This window comes from Chironomus tepperi, unplaced genomic scaffold (genome assembly GCF_022539635.2).
Source record: "Chironomus tepperi strain 1889 unplaced genomic scaffold, CSIRO-AGI_Ctep_v1 contig_81, whole genome shotgun sequence".
Classification (NCBI taxonomy): Eukaryota; Metazoa; Arthropoda; class Insecta; order Diptera; family Chironomidae; genus Chironomus; species Chironomus tepperi.
Window position 1 is genome coordinate 725566 of NW_027226203.1, and position 22873 is coordinate 748438.

Sequence of the window (22873 nt, forward strand, 5' to 3'; positions counted from 1 at the left end):
GGGGTGTAGTCAGGGGGGGAGGAGGTTAGGGGTCAGTAACAAGTTGGTATTCAAAGGAGCAATTTTGGGAATTTTCAAAAGATGATAAAGCACTCAACATGTCCACAAAACTCAAATTTTCCCTTATAATTCCCACATGTACGTCAACTAAGTCCAACGACAAAAAATCCACACACAAGCCTCAGCAAAAAAAGAACTAAAACTGCGGTAAAATCGATAAAATTCTAATTTAATTAAATTATGTAACAAATTCCAATCGTCGTTGTCGCTCACACTTGACAATGCTCATAAGTCATTTCGAATTACATTGTCGTGCTGGTTAGATCAAAATCATTTCACATTTCGCATTATAAAGACATAAAAAATAAAATTTTAAGGCAATAAAAAGAGCTTATTTTGTTGAGTTTTGAGAACGGGAGTCTTTAGATACGCAAAACGTGGTGGCTTATCATTTTTTGGATATTGCGTCTATAATAAAAAAAAATAAAGAAACTTAAATATCAAAAATGGTGAAAGATGATGCAGAAACGGCCGCTTTGAAGACGGAGCTCAATGAGCTTATCGAAAAGACAAAAGAGGAATCAAAAAAGCAGGCGGATTGTAAATTGACAGAGAAATGTGGAGACATGGGCGCGGTACCAAAATGTCATTTGACGACGAAGAAAACGCTCAAAGGACACATCAATAAAGTTAATTCGGTTCATTTTGCTGGTGATTCGAGGTTGAGTTTTTTGTTTTGTGTTTCAAATTTGTTCTTTTGTGGTTGATTTGTGTGATTTTTTTGTTTGTGAGTTTTGGACAGATTGATGCATAAATCTGGTTGTGAAAGATGAAAATTTGTCCAAGTTTGGACTTATCTTTAAAAAAATGTCTTAAATAAGTGAAGGTTTAGTCACAATGTGCTCAAAATTTAAGATTATTAGCAGCAGTGCTTGGATTATGTCAAAAAATATCAAAATTGTCAATTTTCATCGTCTTTCAAGTGTCATTTATAAATGATGTCAAAATTGAAATATGTAGAGCACTTTCTCAAGCAACATAGCATAGTAAGGGCACCGTTATATCGTCACATCAAAGCCATAACTCTAAAAAACTTGAATGTGCCCTGATAACCACTTTCATGACAAAAAATGAATATTGTCACTATACCGCACAGTCTCATCAATGCATGTTCATGAAAAAACAGAACGTTATAGCTTCAGACCATCTTATGAGTCAAAAATCCTTTACATGAGTAGTAAAAACTGCAATTAGTCTACCATAAATCTAGTGAATATGAACGTGAAATTTCATGATAAGTTACTTAAATGTTTAGTTTATAACTAGACAAACTAGGTAGACTAATCTCATTCTGTTATTCTCGAGTTAATAATGACTAGAATCTGAAACAGCTAGGATTTCCTAAAGTCTTGGTTTCGATGAATTTTTGAGAACGAGACTGAAACTGCGAAGGAAATGAGACTTAGACTGAAATTGGGGCTGGGAATAGAACCGAGATTGAAACTATGGCTAGGAATGAGACCGAGACTACAAGGGTATTGAAATCTCCACAAATTTCGAGATCGAGACAGTCGTCTTGGCCTCAGTATCAACTACCCTTAGTAACAAACTATTTTAAATTTCTCAAGTTCTCATTTACATAATTGCATAAAATTAAAGTCAATGGCTTTATGAATTTTTGGGATATTAAAACATGTGTTACAATTCATAATTTGAAGACAGATAGTTCTAAATGTCATTTATAAATCACCCCTTTAAACTTTTGCAAAATAATAAGTCCATAAACGTCGCAATTTGCACTAATTAACTTAAATATGAAGCAATTCTTCAAGCAAATCAGCAAAAACTTACAATACCTTTTAATTTAATTATTAACGTCCTTAAAACCAATTCTTTCTAATTCCAGATACTGCGTCTCCGGCTCCCTCGATGGCAAACTCATAATATGGGACACATGGACAGGCAATAAAGTTCAAGTAATTCCCCTACGTTCCTCATGGGTTATGTCAGTCGCATATTCAACGTCAGGAAATTTTGTCGCATGCGGTGGAATGGACAACATGTGCACCATATATGATGTCAATAATCGTGATGCAAGTGGAAATGCCAAAATTGTTCGGGAATTGGCCGGTTATGAAGGATTTTTAAGTTCATGTCGATTCCTTGATGATCGTCACATCCTTACCGGATCGGGTGACATGAAATTATGCGTTTGGGATTTAGAAGCTGGTAAAAAAACATCGGAAGTGACAGCACATGGTGGCGATGTCGTATCGCTTTCACTCTCTCCCGATGGCAATCAATTTGTAACTGGTTCAGTTGATCGAACATGCAAGCTATGGGATGTACGTGATTGCAAACAAATTCAAACATTTTTCGGTCATACATCTGATGTCAATAGGTGAGTAGCCATGGAATGATGATGATGATGATGGTCCATTTCCTGTATAATTCAATTAACAACATCTGTCGCATGAAATGAAAGCAACATAAATTTAATTCACATACGTGGACATAAGCATCTATACTTAATTTCTATTTCCTCTCATTCTACTTCTATATCTTCCTTTTTTTTGTATTTTTATTACTTGACACAGTGTTATATTCCATCCAAGTGGATATGCCTTTGCAACAGCTTCCGAGGATAAAAGTGCTCGTCTCTTTGACATTCGTTCAGATCAGGTAAATAAATTAAATGGATATTGGATTGGCTATTATGTTTTTGTGTTGTGTTGTTAGTGGCGTGTGCTATTTTTTTGCTGCTGATAAACTTGGTTTTTTTTGGGGAAGGTAATTTTTATTAAAAAGTGATATGGGATATGCATTGGGAATGTTTTCGTGACTAAAGTGATAATTGGAATTGAGGCTGGATGTTTATGGGTTTACTGTCTGTTGTTAAATAATTTTATGGAGTAAGTGACTGTATTAATTCGTGGAAGTATCCTTAAAACCATCTTGTGTCATATTTGACTGTTAACTGCTTCCTGGAGAGCATACGGTGCAGTATGGCCAAAAATCCGGTCACTAGCCAACCTCACTCTGACCTAAGGCCTGAATTTCATCAAATCTAGTCTAAAACAAAAGTCATAGTGTCCTGGAGCTGAATGTTCATCTAAGGTTTGAGCGAGAGATCTGGCGAATCCTCCCTCGTTTCTATGTCGTATGCCTTCCTAAGTATATATGCCTTCCAAGAACATCCCTAAAATATGCTGTATCCAACCAGTCACCAATCAAAGCTCAACACAAGCATAAACATTACTTAAATTCCAAAAATACCAACCATAACTTCAATATCCAATTATCAAGAAAAATAAGAAAACAATTTTTCCAATTATTATACATTTTTTTCTGCTGATTGTACAGCCATGCAACCATGAAATAATAGGCATAGCATAAGTATATTCTACACAAGCATGAACCTTAATTGAATTGTTCATTCTTTAACCTTTTGTCGACAACAGTTTGTTAAACTTTTTATTTTTCCTCTTCTTTCCAACCTTTTTGTTGTTGTTGTTGCCTGCTTGCTTTACACTTCATAAAATTTTTATATCACCTGGATATATTTTTTAATGGTCTCATTGTTTTATTTATTTACTTTTAAATAGCAAATTGGACATTATGATCCACCAAATAAGACTTCTGGTTTCACTTCTTGTGGTAAGTAATGATGAGAGGGTGTTTGGGGGGTGTGAGGGGGTAGAGATGGATGTTGAGCTGATCAAAATGATCAGCTTTGCACTCTTAGTGCTAATAAAAGACAACAATTCTCTAGCAGGCAAAGAACGTGCTCTCGGGAGCAGAGTAAGCTGAAAGCAACGCTCAAGAACATGAAGTATAAGATGAGCAGCCTCTCGAGAGCATGCCCTTGACTTTTTAGGGATTGTGACATAAAATGTTAAACTTTACATCCCTAAGTGTCACTCAATGCCTCAATTACCCTTTTATCCCTTTTTATCTCAATCACCACTACATAACCTCTTAATTTCCATTCTTAACAGCCCTTTCGCTAAGTGGACGAATGCTCCTATGCGGTTCAGACGATAATAACATTCACGTATGGGATACAATGACCGCTCAACACAACTCATCGCTTGGCGGTCATGATAACCGTGTAACATCAATTTGTATGGCACCAAATGGAATGGCACTCGCTTCATCGAGCTGGGATCAAGCTGTTCGTGTTTGGGTTTAAAAAACTTGAGAAGTTTTTTCATTCATGCTGCGTGCTTTTTTCACCATTTGAAAATAACAATTTTTATGTTTTGCTACTACTGATACAACTGAGAGAAATTGATGACTACGTTTTTTTTTATATTCTGGTGCGTGGAAAGAGTGAGCGAGCGATGAATTGCAATTGCGAAAAAAAGGCACTTAATTAAATTAAAAAAGATTAAACATTTATGTTTCCCACAACATTTTTTTTTCGTACGTACGTTCGATTGGAACGACCTCAATCCAATTTTCAATTTTCAATAGCTTTTTTTACACATGCAGACACATGTGAATTTTCGAGTGGATAAAGGTAGGCAAATGGGGATATTTTGTCAGAATTTTTGGTGAATTTTTCAAGTTCAAATGCTTTTCCCGGACAGACCAGGAGTATGGTCATAAAATTGAGGATCCCCAACTATATTGATTGACTATACTCATGAGGACCCTCATTTAAGTGAACATTCTAACTATTTGTTAAGGTATAACAATAAAATCTGACAAAATCACCACAAGAACTCCCAAAAACCACTCAAAAAGTATTAAAAATGTGCAATGCAATTTCAATGTAAAATGAATCCTCATTGTAATATCTTTATAGACCTCCTCATTGTCCCCCATTCTACAAGAAACCAAAAATCAGTCCGGCATATAACCAACTCCATTTAAAAAATTACCTTCCATATTCCACATTTAACTACTACTTTATATACAAATAAATCGATAATTGAGTGGCTTTCATTAATTGGCTTATTGTGTTGCTCGAAGCCAATATCTCTGTCGATGTTTTTTTTATTTATAAATAAATATTTTAATTCACTGATACTGATATAACATGGCATTTTACAGAATTATTATATGAATGTCATTATTATAATAATGATGTCTTTATTTCGAAATGATAATGATGATGATTTTTTCCTTTATAATCATTTTGTGTTTAATTTTATTGCAGTTATTGAATAAAATTATGATCATTTAGTAGAATAATAAAATATTAATGACAGAAACGAATGATTTTGTATTTAATATTGAGTTTTCAGACTTATTGGATCCTCAATGGACACTTTAGCGGCTTGGCAGACTTGTAAGCGCTTTGACAGAGACTTTAGAGCCTTTACAGACTCACTAGGGGTTTAATCGAATCACCAGAGCTTTAATTGATCTGTAGAGCTTTTGAAGACTCACTAGAACCCTTCAAGACTTGCTTGAGCCTTGTCAGACTCGTTTCAACCTTGATAGCCTCATCAGATTCTCGGCAGACTAACCAAAGCTCTAAAAAACTCGCTAAAACATTGACGAACTCATCAAAACTTTTACAAACTTTTTCGAGTCTGGACCGACTACTTGGAGTCTTGACGGACTCGCCAGAGCTTTAACATAATCATCTGCATCTTAACAGACTCATCTGCACCTTGACAGACTCATCTGCACCTTGACAGACCCATCAGAGCTTTGACAGACTCATCAGAGCCTTAACAGACTCTACAGAGCCTCAACAGACTCTACAGAGCCTCAACAGACTCTACAGAGCCTCAACAGACTCTACAGAGTCTCAACAGACTCATCAGAGCCTTTACAGACTCATCAGAGCCTTTACAGACTCATCAGAGCCTTTACAGACTCATCAGAGCCTTTACAGACTCATCAGAGCCTTTACAGACTCATCAGAGCCTTTACAGACTCATCAGAGCCTTTACAGACTCATCAGAGCCTTTACAGACTCATCAGAGCCTTTACAGACTCATCAGAGCCTTTACAGACTCATTCAGAGCCTTAACAGACTCATCAGAGCCTTAACAGACTCTACAGAGCCTTAACAGACTCTACAGAGCCTTAACAGACTCTACAGAGCCTTAACAGACTCTACAGAGCCTTAACAGACTCTACAGAGCCTTAACAGACTCTACAGAGCCTTAACAGACTCATACAGAGCCTTAACAGACTCTCAGAGCCTTAACAGACTCATTTACAGAGCCTTTACAGACTCACAGAGCCTTTACAGACTCAATACAGAGCCTTAACAGACTCATCCAAAATCTTTGCAGACTCTACAGAGCATTAGCAGACTCTACAGAGCCTTAGCAGACTCATCAGAGTCTTGGTAGACTCATCAGAGCCTTGGTAGACTCATCAGAGTCTTAGCAGACTCATTAGAGCCTTAGCAGACTCATGGTAGAGCCTTTACAGACTCATTAGAGCCTTTACAGACTCATTAGAGCCTTTACAGACTCATTAGAGCCTTAGCAGACTCTACAGAGCCTTAGCAGACTCATCAGAGCCTTAGAAGACTCTACAGAGCCTTAACAGACTAATACAGAGCCTTGTCAGACTCTCCAGAGCCTTAACAGACTCTCCAGAGCCTTAACAGACTCTTCAGAGCCTTGACAGACTGTACAGAGCCTTGACAGAATCTACAGAGCCTTAACAGACTCTACAGAGCCTTAACAGACTCTACAGAGCCTTAACAGACTCTACAGAGCCTTAACAGACTCTACTGAGCCTTAACAGACTCTACAGAGCCTTGCCAGACTCAACAGAGCCTTGACAGACTCTACACAAAATCTTTACAGACTCATCAGAGCCTTGGCAGACTCTTCAGAGCCTTTACAGACTCATCAGAGCTTTTACAGACTCACTAGGCTTCTACAGACTCGTCAGAGTATTGATAGCCTTACAAGAGCTTTCGTAGATGCGCCAGAGCCTTCGTAACCTCATTAGAGTCATGACAAACTCATCAGTGGCTCGACAGACCTTTCAGAAGCTTCAAAACTTTGCTTGAATCAAAATCAATCCTAAGGGCTTCATATATTCATATTAAAATCCAAAATTTGACACAAAAACCACCCGCAAACATTCACACCTCTCCAAAAATTTTATTAATCATAAATTAATCCACAAATTTCAATTAAATTATCATTTAATGAATTCCGTGTTACATTTCACAGTGATTTTCAATCAATTTTGTTAAAAAATTCATTAATAATTTTAATTACAAATATTCATCAAAAATAAAAAAACGTTATTTCCATTATTAATCATTCAATTTCCATAATCTCCATCATCCAAATGCTGTGTGGGCATCATGAATCATGGTAAATGACCAACCATCGTGAAACAGTTGCAAATAATTTTTTGTTAAATGACACAAAAAAAATAATTAATTAATCAATTTAATGCAAAATTATGTCTGCATCTCACAATAATGAAGTGCCTTTCGTTGTTGTCTGTCTAATAAATTCACTTCTAATTATCCTCTCAGTTACACAGATTGTCTATGTCGTCATCATCATTATTCATTTAACCGAAAACTGCAAAGTGATATGAAGCAAGGATGAGTGGAATGAAGAGATTTGGTGAAGTTTTGAGTATGTTTAATGGGTTATTTTGGAGATTAGAGCGTCTATGGCTTGATGGTTGAATAGTTTGGTACACAATATGAGACCATGACATTTCTATGGACCATCATGTGTATTGAATGTACTGAAGATCCAATGCAACGGTAAGAGATGTTCAATGAGTACTGAATAGAGAAGAAGGTTTATGTCTGCCTTGTGCCATGCTCCTAAGCAACCATCCGACAGCTCAGTACTTGTAGAATACTTGACATGCAATCGAAAGGGCGAGGGTTCGAATCTCACTTTCTCTAGAACCTAAGAAGTAGTTATCTGTCTTATCCTGAAAGAAACCAGTCTTGACCTGGACACATTGTTTAATAAAACTGTCTTGCATACGAATCCACATTAAAAGATTGATTCGCTACAAACATCAGGAGGGCGGCGACACATAGTCTTGGACACATAGTAGAAGGGACCTGTCTTGTTCTGGACACGTAGTGGAAGGAACCTGTCTTGTCCTGGACACGTAGTGGAAGGGACCTGTCTTGTCCAGGACATTAAAATCTGTAAGCAATTGATCAGCCTCATACAATGAAGCATAATAAGGAACAAAAAACCAATAATTCGTATTTAAGATCTTTATTTAAAATATTTTACACAATTTTCTATCTTTTCCATCCTTTCCATCCATAATCTGCAATTTAATCTTCGTTCCATCCTTGATCTACAACTCAAACTTCAACAATCAGCATGCTTAGGTGGCAGTCCTCTTCTGCTCCGGATTTTGTCACCTAGTGTTGTCCTATTATGCTTTAAATGAATTGTCAAATGCTTCTCGAGATGATCAGAACGAACAAAGCCACCACCGCAGTACTTGCATATGTAATCCTTGACCTCGTCATGAGTCTTTTCGTGTCTTTTAAGGTCGACTTTGTTGTTGTAGGATTTTTCACATTTTGAACATCTGAATGGCTTATCACCTGAATGCTTTTCCATGTGACTGTCGAGTAATTCCTGTTCTGGATATTTCTTGCCACATTTTGGACACTTGAAGTTCCTATTTCCAGAGTGGACACTGTTCATGTGCTGTGTTAAGTGACAGCGGAGGTTGAATGTTCTTGGACACATTTCGCATTGAATCTTTGGCTTTGGCTGATCATCCTGGACGATTGCTGGTGGTTGTTGAGTTAGATATTGTTTGATACTAGCTTGTGGTTGAATTTGTACAACTGGCTGTTGCCTAACTTGTATAATTGGCTGTTGCCTAACTTGTACAATTGGCTGTTGCCTAACTTGTACTATTGGCTGTTGCTTAACATAAGCAATTGGTTGCTGCTTAATTTGAGCAATTGGCTGTTTTTGAACTAGAACAATTGGTTTTTGTTGAACTTGAGCAGATGGTTGACTAATTTGTGGAACTAGAACAGGAAGCTGGACTTCTGTTGCTGCCTTTCTTGATATTAAAACGTTTCCGTTGATGATTTGTTGATTTTGCATGAACGGTGCACTGCTAGCAATAAGATCAGCAATTATATCTCCAACGGTTGGGAGTTGCTTACCTTCATCAGCAGTCTCTTCATCCTCGTCATCCAAGCTAAAGTCAAAATTTTCATAGAAATCTTTCATTGTATTTGCATATCCATAATTAATTATTTGGTCATCAAACATGTGCAGCAGTGTAAATTCTTCTGGTGTCAAGTCAGTAATAGCACTAATTTCCTCGCCTGTTAAGAGTTTGGGTTTAACCAGGTTTTGGACAGGAATCGTCTTGACTTCTGGCTTAACCTGGAAAGCTTCATTAATCTTTCGAATTTCCACAATATTTTCACGCTTGACTTCATTTTTTCTAACATATTTTCGCTTCTGATTGACTTTCCTACCTCGCTCTTCCATCCTCAATGCACGCTTATGCTTGTTCGTATTTAGGTGTCTCCTCAAATAAGGCATAGACGGAAAGTCGAGTGAACATGTATTACAATAGACAATTTGATCCTTTACTAATACATTTTGGGTGTTTTGTTGGAGTACATCCTCATATTGAGACATATCCTCGTATTGAGATTCATCCTCGTCTTGAGTCACATCCTCGTATTGAGATAAATCCTCGTCGTCATCGAAAAATTCTTCCTCAATGAGGTCATCTGTGTTGAACTCTTCATCAACTTGAACATTCTCTAAATCTTTGGGTATTTGATATGAAATTGACACGAAACCATGGTTACCGTCTGATTCTATTGGAACTTCATATGTGACAACTTCTTCATCGTCCAAGTTCAGTTTGGCTGGTGGTTCCTCTGATTCTTTCGGAACTCCAAATACGAAGACTTCTTTTTCTTCCAAAACCTGTTGGGAACCTTTGACTGGTTGAATGATCTCCTGTGGCTGTTGGACGATTCTGTGAGATTTGGATGATATTTTGTGGGATTTGAACGATCTTTTGCGATTGTTGGACGATCTCCATTGGCTGTTCCACGATCTTTTCTGGAATTTGGTTGTCCACGATCTTTTCTGGTTGTTGGACGACCTGTTGTGGCTGTTGGACAATCTTTTGTGGGATTTGAACGATCTTTTGAGGGATTTGGACGATCTTTTGCGATTGTTGGATGACTTTTAATGGTAGTTGGACGACGAATTTTTGCGGTTGCTGGAAGAAGTTCAACTTGCATTGTTTAAATACCTTTTTGGTTTGCTGGATGACTTTTGCTGGTTCTTGGGTGACTTTTGGTGGTTCTTGATTGATTTTTAGCAGTTGCTGAGCGACTTTCTGTAGTTCTTGAGTAACTTTTGGTGACTCTTGAGCAAGTTTTGGTGGTTCTTCAGTGAGTTTTGGCGATTCTTCAGCGTTTTGTGCTGATTCGTCATTGAGATTTGGTGACTCTTGAGCGAATATTGGTGACTCATGAGTGAGCTTTAGTTGTTCTTCAGTGAGCTTTGGTTGTTCTTCAGTGAGCTTTGGTTGTTCTTCAGTCAGCTTGGTTGTTTCTTCAGCGATTTGTGCTGATTCGTCAGTTAGTTTTGGTGACTCTTGAGCGAGTATTGGTGTTTCTTCAACGATTTGTGCTGATTCTTCAGTGATTTCAACTGATTCTTCGAGTATTGGTGACTCTTCAGTAAGTATTGATGGTTCCTCAATGACATTTTGAGCTTCCTCGATGACCTGTTGTGGTTCGTCGACATCTCTTAGTAGAATTTGCTGTTCTGGATCTTGAATGTCCTGTTGTGGTTCCTCAACAATATGTTGTAGTTCATCGATTAAAGATTGAAATTGACAGGAATCATTAGTATTAGAATCAAAATTGAATATATCGGTATCCCAGTCTAATTCCATGTTATTAGTTATTCGTCTTTTGGCTTTGAAGGTGTTGAATCTGAAGATGATTAAATTGAACTGTTTTGCACTGTTTTGAAATTTTAAAATGTTTAAGTTTCACAATTTTTATAACTGTTTACTATTGCTGTCTTTAACAAAATAAGGTACTATTTGATGATAGATTCTAAAAGTTTGATTATTTATATGAATATTTTTGAGATTTTTTTTTTGGTGCACTTATTTTGATCAGAAACTAAAACACTTTTAGGTAGAAAAGTTAAAAACTATTTGAAGGTATTTTAAAGCCTTGAGTATATTATATTGCAGAATCCATGAAAAAATTACAAATTTAAATTCAAAAGGGACGTTAGAAAAAAGGCTTTTAGACCAATATCCTCAGTAAAGCTTTGTACCATAATCATGAACTAAAACGTATACGGTAACAAAATGATAAACCATTCATCTACTGAAGGTTACGCAATTAACAAACACCCCCAAATGTATTATGACAAACTCCACTAGGGTCATTAGGGCCATTAGTTAGGGTGGCCAGAGGATTTCGCAATAAACGGCTTGAACCCGGACCTTCAAAAGGAATATGTTCAAAATTTGTCAAAAATTCCATTATTTGTATGGAGTTTTGGACTTTTTGAAAAATCGGGACATTTTGAGGTTTTGTCGGGACACAGCAGCAAGGTAGAAAAGGACAGCAGCGTCCAGGCAAAAATACAACAGCTGGCCGCCCTACCATTAGTGAACAGGTCAACTTCGCGTCTTACCGTTTAGCTGGTGACTTAGAGGTTTTTCTAGCAAAAATGCTGCAGAGTTCGGAATAATTATTAAAATTTTGGTTCAAAATGTCAGTAAAGTTCCTCAAAATGAAAAGTCGCTGTTCACAATCACGGAAGTGACTATAAAAATCATTTTAATGGACAAAAAGTCTCCCAACAACATCACACGATGTCCTGTCACGAAGTGGTTAATTGATTAATTTTTAATGACTTTATTCGAGACAAACTTTTTTCCATTCCTTCATATGTCTTGCGTCACATGGCATTATCAGTAAGATAGAAAGATTTTGGACATTGTTAGTGGCTTGCATTAGGTAATTTGTTGTGTCTTTTTTTCGACTATCCAATTTCATGACATAAACCTCAGTCTTGTTAATCCTTTTCATCACGGTTGAGCGACTCTAAATGCATGAATTATTCATACATAAGACATAATCTTGTTAAATTTTCATGGAAATTTAAACTGATTCCTTTTTTTTTATTGTTGAGTATTTTTGATGGTAATTTTCATAACTGAGATTCAATTGGAATTGTTGAGGGTTCATTGAAGGATTCTTTTTTGGGGATGATTGGAATGAAAATAGAAAAGATAAATGAAATTTGATATGGTCAATTATCAAGCTTGACGTAATTTGGTAGATGGACTTCAATTTCATTATATTCCTCAATTTACTTCATTTCAAATACACAAAATATCTGAAGGAGCTTCAAATAAAATCCTTTAAATAGACAATGAATATTTTGGGGAATCATTTGGGGTTGATTTGTTGGTGATGTAACGCTGTAAATGGATAGGATCACTAACAGACACAAAGCTTGATCTCAAGACTAGAAGAAGCTGTGAGTAACGCTTGTGAGGATGCTCAACTAGTATACTAGAATAAAGCAAGTTCTCGAGAGCATGCTGTTCGCCTGGTAGGGGTTAGATCCAATTCAGGCTTGTTAACATATCAAAAACCCAGACCTCATCCAATGGCATCAAAAAAAATCCTCGCACTACCAATAAAATCTCAAAATAAGCTTCAACCCCCTTCCTTTACCACATCCATTCTCCCATCACACAACACCCAAACTCACCCCACAAAAAAATTGCTCAAAACTAAGATAAAGAAGTAAGACATGAAAATTTGTTATGCATGATTTTCGATGGGCCTCAACGATATTTATATTATGCTTTTCATGTCATTCACATAAGCACATACATATGTATGCAAATCTATGGATAAATTTATTTATTTTTGTATCTTTTTTGGGATCTTTTTGAGAATCTCTTCATGTCCTTTGTCTTATTCTTAAAGAGATGGATTTTTTTGGGAGATATTTGATATGAGCATGAGATTTTGTAATATAAAATGGTTAAAATTTTGGCATGTGAAGCAGTTTTGATGGCTTTTTTAAGTAATTTATTTTGATTTCCAATTTTACATAAGATGCAAATAGGATGGGATGTTTGGGGAATTTTAATGAATATTTACCTACTTTGCTGGACGAACAGATCAACTGTGATCGTTGGCATCTCTCAGATGTCGTCTGAACCTGACTTTATTGCTAGTTACCGCTTGCCAATTTTGAATAATAAATTCAATACTATATCTATTAACAGCTTCATTCCATGAGCTCATTCTTAAAGTTATGGTTCATAGGACTGAAATATCGTCCGAAATTTCGGTCGGTTCTATGAATCAAGCCCCATTATTAAGGTTAATTTAAGGCTTTATCAATAAATCGAGACCTGGACCAAGGCTACGGAAGTTTGCTAATTGAGAATCTAGCATATAGAACGATGATGGTTAATTCTTGTTATTCTTAGGGGCACATTGCGACTAATTTCATAATTCGATGCAAAAATGCCAATAACAACCTTCATGTTGTAGTCAGATCATCTCCATGTTTTGCCGTATGCGTGGTTTTATAGCAACTATCGAACACGTTGAGATGTTGGAAGAAATAAGCATGAAAGTCGCATTTTTCTGACAGACTCCACAATTAGAAACCAATTTTTAAAATTATCACCCTAATTTTCCTCAACAGCTTCCAGTGAATGACCGGTAATATCTCACACATAAAAATGTCCCCACACATTAGAGACCAATAATAATCGATAATTGAAAATTTTGTTTACTTTACTGTAGATTAATATTCATGAATGTCCATTTATTTTCCATGTGAATTTATGGAGATTATTCATTAAACTAATTGAAGCAAAAATATGATTTGCATATTTAATGATCGTAGTAACCTGCATTAAATATAAACAAATTTATTGACAGCAAAATTTATTCATATTAACATCTTTTTGTGTCCTTCAAAATTGTTTTGTGTGTTTAAAGGAAGTTTTTGGTAGTTTTTAGTTCAAAATTTAAGGTTGTGGCTCAAAATTGAGTTGGAATTGACTATTTGGAGCTGAAAAAATAAGAAAAAATAACAAAACCTATTAAAAATTGTAAAATTCATCAAAAAATCATCAAAATAAAGAAAGTAATCAAAATTCTCAATAACTTACCAAATTCATCAACAATTCTCACTAAGAATCATTAATCCAGCATATAAATCAACAAATTATCCCCCCTAATGTCCACCCAAAAGCCACTCAACAGCTTCATCTGGTTTCTCAAAAAAATCTGTCAAGATTATCAATTCATGAAGTCAGAAGATGAAAATTATACGAAATTAAGTGCCCCAAAGCTCGCTGAAATTGCGTCGTATCATTGGAGTCACATGAGTCATATCGAAAAGCAGCCATATGTGGAGGCAGCAAAGAGAAATCAAGTAGGAATAATCACAAAATCTGATATAACATACGTCAAATAAAAATTCATGAAAAAATTTCAAAAAAAAAAACAAAAATCTTCAAATTTTATCATCTTTATAAGTGCTTCATGTTCATGTAGGAGGGACATCCATATCAGAATTTTAAATGTGAAAAAGGAAATATCTTCTTACATAATCAATAAGGATTATCTTCTTGATATAAACATTAATCGGTTTCTGAGAGATCAGTGAGTAAATCGAATTTTTATGGCGTATTTTGAGATTTTTTTGCAAGGGATGGGAACATTTTGGGGTAGTTTTGAACCAATTTTAGTTTTTTCAACCATTTTCAGGTATTTGCAGTCAATACCCTAAAGACTATGATGTACAAATTGGCCGAAATGGTGACGAGGTGTATATGTATCATCAAATGGATTCAACTGCTTGACAACCATCTAAGAAGCATTGTCGTGACATCAATGTCAAGTTCTCTTGACTGCAGCATCTCGTCATCAATTTAACCTTCTTAACTTCTTAGTTAAATTCTTCTCCGTAAAACATCTAAACCTCTTTCAATCAATTTCTAATGATTAACATCTCATCAGAGGCATATTCAGGGGGTACGAGGTGGAATCAGCGAGTACGAGGCGTACTCAGAGGGTACTAGGGAAAGATGTTGTTTTTGGGAGTCAATCCTCCTTCCTTTTTTGAATATACTTCATATAATTGCTACAAATTTTTTGAAATCAAGTAAACCAACCCTCAAAATTGTATTAAACCACCCCCAAACCCCTACAATCCTTCCAAACCTACCCTATCCAAAACTTAGTTTCCCAAACTCTCAATCCCTACAAAAAAGTACCAGAAAATAAATGTCGAAATAAAAAGCTGCTTGAAATGGTAATTTAACAGTCAGAGATAATAAATCAACAGAAATATTATTGGAACATATGTAAGACATGACATTATAAGCATCAGAATCAAAATTTCACTTTTTTCTTTCTTTTTCTCTCTTACTCGATTTTTCTCGTTGCTCCTGATCTTTTTTGGATTATTATGAATGTATATTTTTTTTTGTTGTTTTTCGGGTTTTTTTTTGTTGAGAGGATATTCAATAAGAAATGGAAGCAAGGGAGTCAGGTTTAGGCAGTTTGTTGGGGTTGATTTAAATTATATTTGAACTAGGAGTTAGCCTCCATTTAGAGGGTTAAAGGAGCCTCTAGTCACTGAGTGGACACTTCCATCACCTGAACAAAAGTTTTTTAACATTTTAAGGCTCAAGTTGATCTTATATGGAGTCGAGTCGACTTTAGTCAGCTTTTCTATAAAAAAATCCGAGTCGACTTCGAGTTTTGACTCTCAGGATACACATTTTGCCACTACTAGGTTTCCAGTTGATGGTTTTTTCGCTCGAAATTGGATCGACGATGAGTTTCGTGCCTGTCATCCTTTGTTTTGCTTGGCACTCTGTAAATCGGCTATTCATGTCGGGGTGGTAGAGGAGGCGCTTGGAAAAAAGAAGCTAAAGAACAATGAACACCTGTATTGAGTGTCACTAACTTTAGCAATCCAATAAAATAAATCTTTAATTATGAATTCCCGATGCTGAAACCGAGATCGGGACTTTCCGGGTAGTCGAATTGGTCAAGACCGAGACCGAAAATTGAAATTCGCTCAAATCATTCACCCACCTTAATGCTTATCTACCTTCCATCCTGATATTTGGAACACAAAAAAAGGAGGTTTCTCCTCAATTCGACAGAGCATATAACATATATTTTTTTTGTGAAGCATATGGAAAGCAGATTAAATTAAATCGAGTGTTTGTTTTTTATATTCACTCTTGATTGATTTTTAAATTGACTGTTATGCAGCACATATACACACACACAAAAATAATACATACTCGACATCAAGAACCAGAAAAAAAGTCAGTTGTGTTATTATTTGATTTATTGGTTGACATACGGCATATATGGCATAATAACTATTGGCATATGCGAGCTCATAAAAATTGTGTGAGGAAATGTACAGGACGACGAAAGTTGACACAGAACGATAATAAAATGACTTTTTTTTTATTTTAGTGTGGAAAAATTAATTGATTGTGAAAATTGAAAAAGCTTGAAAGACAATAAAAGAATTTAAATTGGAATATAATTGGAGATTTCCGGGTCATGCAAACTATGCAGCATAATATTGATCGATTAAAAATTCAGTAAGCTTGATTGCTGGGATAGAAGTTTAATTGAACAATTGATTATATTCACAATATTAATTGAATCAGCTCAATAAGTTGTCAGGAAATTGAATAAATAATTTAACAAAAATTCAACAAGTTTTGACATGAAATATTTTTCAATTTATTCGCTAAATCAGCCTCAATATCCCCCTAAATATCATCTAATAATCACACGATTTTCACAAACATAAACGGATCAGTTTTAATATTGGTTTTGAACATTTTACTTCATTAATGTTGATGATAATGATGCTGCATAATATCCACCTGTTAATAAACCCGCACCAAAATGTACTTTTATGAGTAAATGTGTGGCTTTTAAGCTCATAAAATGAATTAATTACAAAAATGATTCATGTCATGAAATTTTGCGTGGTGTAAATATTTTCAGATTGGAGTGTATTTTGTAAATAAATATATTTTCTAGGAAATGTTAGAGGTTTGGAGGTAGTGCCGATATAGTTTGTAGCTAAGACTAATTATTGACTTAAAGCTTTAACGTTTTGAGTTCAAATTCTAAAGCAATGACTCAATTTAAGTTCAAATTCTAAAGCAATGACTCAATTTAAGTTCAAATTCTAAAGCAATGACTCAATTTAAGTTCAAATTCTAAAGCAATGACTCGATTTGAGTTCAAATTCTAAAGCAATGACTCAATTTAAGTTCAAATTCTAAAGCAATGACTCGATTTGAGTTCAAATTCTAAAGCAATGACTCGATTTGAGTTCAAATTCTAAAGCATTGACTCAATTTGAATTCAATTTCTAAAGCAATGACTCAATTTGAGTCAAAAAAATCTAAAGCAGTACTTCAATTTGAGTCAAATTCTCATTCCTAAAGCAACGCTCTACACTCAATGTGCATCATTTTATAAATCAATCCATTTAATCATTTTAATTTTAAATTGCAACGCGTAATATTCCTCCACGATTTCCACACACGAGCTATATTCACCTCGCAATTTTAACATCACATATATATAGCATCATTCAAGCCATATAAACCAACATTCCACTGTCACAGCTACTATTTTTGTTTACACAAGTATGAAAGGTAAACTAATATCAGAGAGAGAATCTAATAAAGTTACTGTTTACACATTTTACATGTTGATATTTATTCAAACTTCAAATAAGCCTCATTTTCATCAACATAAGATGTTATTATTATTATTATTACTCTATATGACTCAATATTCCCTTTTATTGCTCGAAAATAGCTTTACAGAATGAAACTGAAAGGGATAAAAAAATATCAGACACAAAATTTTCAGCATGCTGCCTAAAATAAATATTAAATTTATGTGTAACCAATATGTATAGATAGAACATTTTTTGTGCTCATTCCACTCGGAATTGCTTTTTGTAATGCTGTTGTTAATGAAAAATTTATAGAAGAGATGAGCTTAGCTTCTTTTTTTGTTGTGAACTCATTTGACACTGGAAAATATTTTGTTTGACATGTTTTTATGGAATTTTGGGTGGAATTTGTGAACAGTTTGTCGGAATATTGATGGTGATGTTTGGGAATGGCATTTTTGGAGCTACAATTTAGTTTAGGAATATTTAAATAAAGCAATAACTTAGTTAAGGAAGTTTTTTTAAAGCAATGACTTAGTTAAGGTAATTTTTTAAGGCAATCAATTATTAAAGGAAGCTTTTAAAAGTAATGACTTAGTTTAAGAAGCTTCTTAAAGCAATGACTTATTTGAGGAAGCTTTTCATAGCAGCGATACATTTGAGAATGCTTTATAAATTAATTCCTCTATTAATTGGATTTATAAAAACGTCAACTCATTTAAGAAGGCAGTCTAAAGTGACGACTAAGTTAAATAAGCTGTATAAAGCAATTATCAACTTATAAAAGCTTTCTAAAGCTACGATAAATTTAGAAAAGCTTTAAAAAGCAATGATTCGTTTCAGAGAAGCTTTATAAAGCAACAACTCATTTAAGGAAGCTCTTATAAAGCAACGAATCGTTTATGGAAGCTTTATAAAGCTACGATCAACTTAGAAAAGTTTTATAAAGCAACGAATCATTTGAATAAGCTTTATAAAGCAACGACTCGTTTAAATAAGTTTAATAAAGCAACGAATTATTTAAGGATGCTTTATAAAGCAACGAGTCATTTTAAGAAGCTTTATACAGCTCCGATTAATATAGGAAATCTTTATAAAGCAACGACTCGTTTTAGAGATGTTTTATAAAGTTTCAATCAATTTGAAGAAGCTTTATAAAGCGACAACTTGTCTAAATAAAATATTTAAAGCAACGACTCATTTTAGACTGCTTTTTGGAAGTAACGATTCATTTAAGAACGTTTTATTTTAAAGCAATGACTTATTTTTACAAAGAATCATTTCATATAATTTGCGCTTTAATAAACTCTAACTAGAAGAAATTCACAACCATTCTCTAACTTCTCTATTATCCAACACTATACTAATAATATTATGTCACTATCCCATTATAGATTTTAAAAGGAAAAAAGCAAAAAAAAAAAATATTTTGGTCAGCACATAGAAAAAAACTGCTTGTGTGATAATCCTCAAACATTTTCCTCTCGTTTTTCAATCTACACATTTTAATTATGATTCAAAAAAGAGGATTGACTTTATGGTCGAGATGCCACATGAAAGGAAAAATTTTCATCATAATGAAAATAAAAAAAGCCTTTTTTTGTGCTTCATATCAAGTTGAATGATGTGTCAGAGAATTTTATCCTATTTATGCTTCATAGTTTGACATATGTTGGAAAATTATGTGAGAATTTACAGCCGGATGAGTGAATATTCATAGGATTTAATTAGCATCAGATGACAAAAAGACTAAAATGTAAAGGAATTCTTGTGCTGAATAAAAAGTTTGTTTTGAGGTGAATAAAATTTAACTTTTGAAGTTCTTGTTAAGCTTTAAACTTTAATATTCAAGGAATTAATCTTGAATCCATCAATTGTGTACCCCCGAAACTCCCTTATAAGCTCCGGCTAACATCAACATCAGTTGCTTACTTTACCGCAATTTCAATTTATGAATTCAATTTTAATTTACTTAATAACATTTATTTAATCAGACAAATTGAAAAGCGAAATGTTCCATTGAACAAAATGTGTATGTACGAATGTATATGTACATTTTGAGTGTGGATGTACGAAAAAACTATTTCTTCAATTGCAGGGTAATTTTGTTTGCTATGCTGCTTCTCTTTAAATCTTTTGCCTTCATTATTTGGTGATGCCAGTAGGGAGATTTGTTGGGGGATGAATTGAGAATTTAAGGGAATATGAATACAGTAATCTAGATGATCTGGAATTTCTAATCTAGTCCAACGGATTTAAACTGGTTAAATTGATCCGAAATGACTGACCGAATTCATCAAACCTGTTCTAAATGATTCAAAATGTCTGCCCTAATCCAGCAGATCTAAATTACTGAAAATGTCTCATCTTGTCTGGCTGATCCGAAATATTTGAACCGAACCAGTAGATGTAATCGAAATTGCTCAAAATGACTGTCCTGACCTGATTTGAATAACTCAAAGTGTCTGAAATATTTCAACTGATCCGAAATCTTAGACCTAATCTAGCAGACCTAAATAACTCAAAATGTCTAGCCCTATACAGCAGAATCAAACTTAATTGCTCGAAATGTCTAGCCTGTCCTGATTTGAAAGATTCAAAATGTCTAACTTAGTTCAGCTGATCCAAAGTGACCAACTCAAACTAGCAGACCAAATCCGATTAATTCAAAATGTCTGTTTTAGTCTTGCTGATTCAGAATGACTTACTAAGTTTAGGAGATCTTTGGATGATCCAAAAGGTCTAACCTAGTCATACTAGTCCAAAATGTCTGACTCAATCCAGTAGATCTGATGTAAATTACTCAAAATCTCTAACCTAGTCATACTGAAGCAAAATGACTGACTTTATTAAATAGAGTTGATTAGGATGTTCCAAAATGTCTGTCCAGATGTCTGTCGTAATCCTACTAATTCAAAATGAATTCTCCCAATCAAATATGACCCTCAATATGTCTGCCTTAACCTTCCAACCCTCAAAAATCTCCCCACCAGGACAATCCCAACACATCGACCATCTCAAAACAGTTGATTTCACTAAGCAGCAAAAATGGGGATAAGAAAGGAAAAAGAAGAAGCAAGCAAAAAAAAAATTCTCAATTCTTAAGTGAAATCGATATTAAAGAACATCCATAGTACATTGATATAAAGAGTATATAGACATCTCATCTCATATTATAAGATGAATATATCGAATGATAATAAAACATTGGTCATAATGGGACTTTATGTTGCTTTCTTGCTGTCTTACGAAATGAGTGAATTTTCGACTGAAAATATATATAGGAATTGGCAAAAAGGAGGGGGATGTGTGGGATGGTGGAATGAGTTGAACAGTTGAATGAATAATTTATCAAGATTTTGCCGTATATAAATGCATTCATTAAGAATGTATCTCAAATTTTGTCTCTCCATCTCACTTACACATTCAGCTCAAGAGTTTTATTTTATAGTTGCTGCTTCTTATTTTTTCGAGTATGTACATCTACATATATGACCCTCTCATAAATATTTTATTGACGCAAATGATGAAATGCTCTTCTTTATTCCTTATTGGCGATGCTTAATATATTCATACACATTATTGACAATGTACGATACTGGATATACACCCCGAAACAAAAAAATAATGTTTGGAAATGGAAAGACTTTATTTACTCTTTAGGTCAATCGATTCTCTTGACATTTCTCATCTACTCTTGATGGGCTCTTTGGGTTCCTTTTTTTATTGCCATATTTGTCACAATTTTATGTGAATCTCATGTCTATTGATGTCATCTTATCTATCATATTGTCTTGATTATTCTATGATATGGATAAATATGATAAACATTTAATGGAGTGGGAGGTAGTTTTTTTGGAAGTGGAGTGGATGTTGAGAGTGGGTTTATGTGACAGTGGCGCAGATTTTTGGGGTGATTAAGCGTTTGCAGTTAGGAGGAACCCAGAAACAGCATTTGTTCAAATTTTTGGGACCTATTCCAAGCGGCACAAATTGGCGAACGCTATTATTCGTAAGAATGGGCTCAAATCAGTAGTAACGGTGCCGTCAGGATATCTACACTTTTTACCAGCTAACATATTGTGTTGTTAAATAGGTACTTAGTTCAAAATTACAGCGATACAAACTAATATGATAAGGATACGGCAATTAAGCGACTGAGACTGTACAAAGATGGTGGCATCAGCGAAATCTGAATGGCTGCCGGTTCCAAGCCAAATATAGATGATGCAGGGCTGATGCCAACTCATCAATAGCACACAGCCCCAGGGTATTAGATTCTGTTACTTCTCAAAAGTTAGTCCCAGATGAAGTCGTAGAAATTCTAAGTTAAAACAGAAAAACTAATAAAATCGGAACCACAGCTCGAAGCAACGAAAAGGCATCTGTGGTGAAAAGGTTAGAGCATCGGCCAGGAATCAGAGCTCAAAATCGATTCAAATTTCATATCGAGTCAAATCGACATTTTTATACAAAATCCTCATCGACTTCAAGCTCTGATTGGGTCTAAAAATTAATTATAATCCACAAATGGTGCTTAAGATGAAATCATCCAAACAACATCCTCTACATCTGCCAATCCGTTTCCACTTCCTCGATCACAAAAGACTTTTCCCCACTCGACTACACCAAAAATGAAGCTATAAAAGGCTAAAGATAAACACCAAAGAAGTTGAAAAAGACAAACAATCAATTTGTGCCTTGTTACATGCCACTTTACATTGATATGATACTTTTACAACAAAAGGATATGCACAATAAATACAATGTAAAAAAAGGCATATTGCCTCACTTTTGTATATCCATAAGTATTCAATAGAAAATATCATGAGACATGAAATAACATTTTCAATGTCTCTCACTCCCTCATGTCAATATTTGTCACAATTTTCATTTTGTTAAATGGAAATCAAAATGATTTTCATCCTTACTGACTGAATAAGTCAATAGAATGGAATGAGAAATGATGGGAAGGAATGTCGTTAAATTGATTGCATAAAATTTTAGTTTTTTTCATCCTTTTTAGTTTTTTGAGACAAGGAGACATTTTTTCTATGTCTTGGTGCAATTGCTATGATGAATTGTTATTGTAATAGAAAGTATCATTGTCAGTCTGGCTGCTGCTTTAGTGTTATTGGTAGTAAATGTTATGG

General features: G+C 34.7%; 1 protein-coding gene across 1 annotated transcript; it reads left to right on the top strand.

Moving 5' to 3' along the window:
* Positions 1 to 365: 365 nt before the first annotated feature.
* Gbeta76C (guanine nucleotide-binding protein subunit beta-2) lies at positions 366 to 5043 on the top strand. Its single transcript, XM_070633831.1, has 5 exons — positions 366 to 721; positions 1907 to 2401; positions 2598 to 2682; positions 3606 to 3657; positions 3999 to 5043. The coding sequence occupies exons 1-5, from the start codon at positions 507 to 509 to the stop codon at positions 4190 to 4192; spliced, it is 1041 nt and encodes a 346-aa protein (XP_070489932.1). The 5' UTR covers positions 366 to 506; the 3' UTR covers positions 4193 to 5043.
* Positions 5044 to 22873: the final 17830 nt, after the last annotated feature.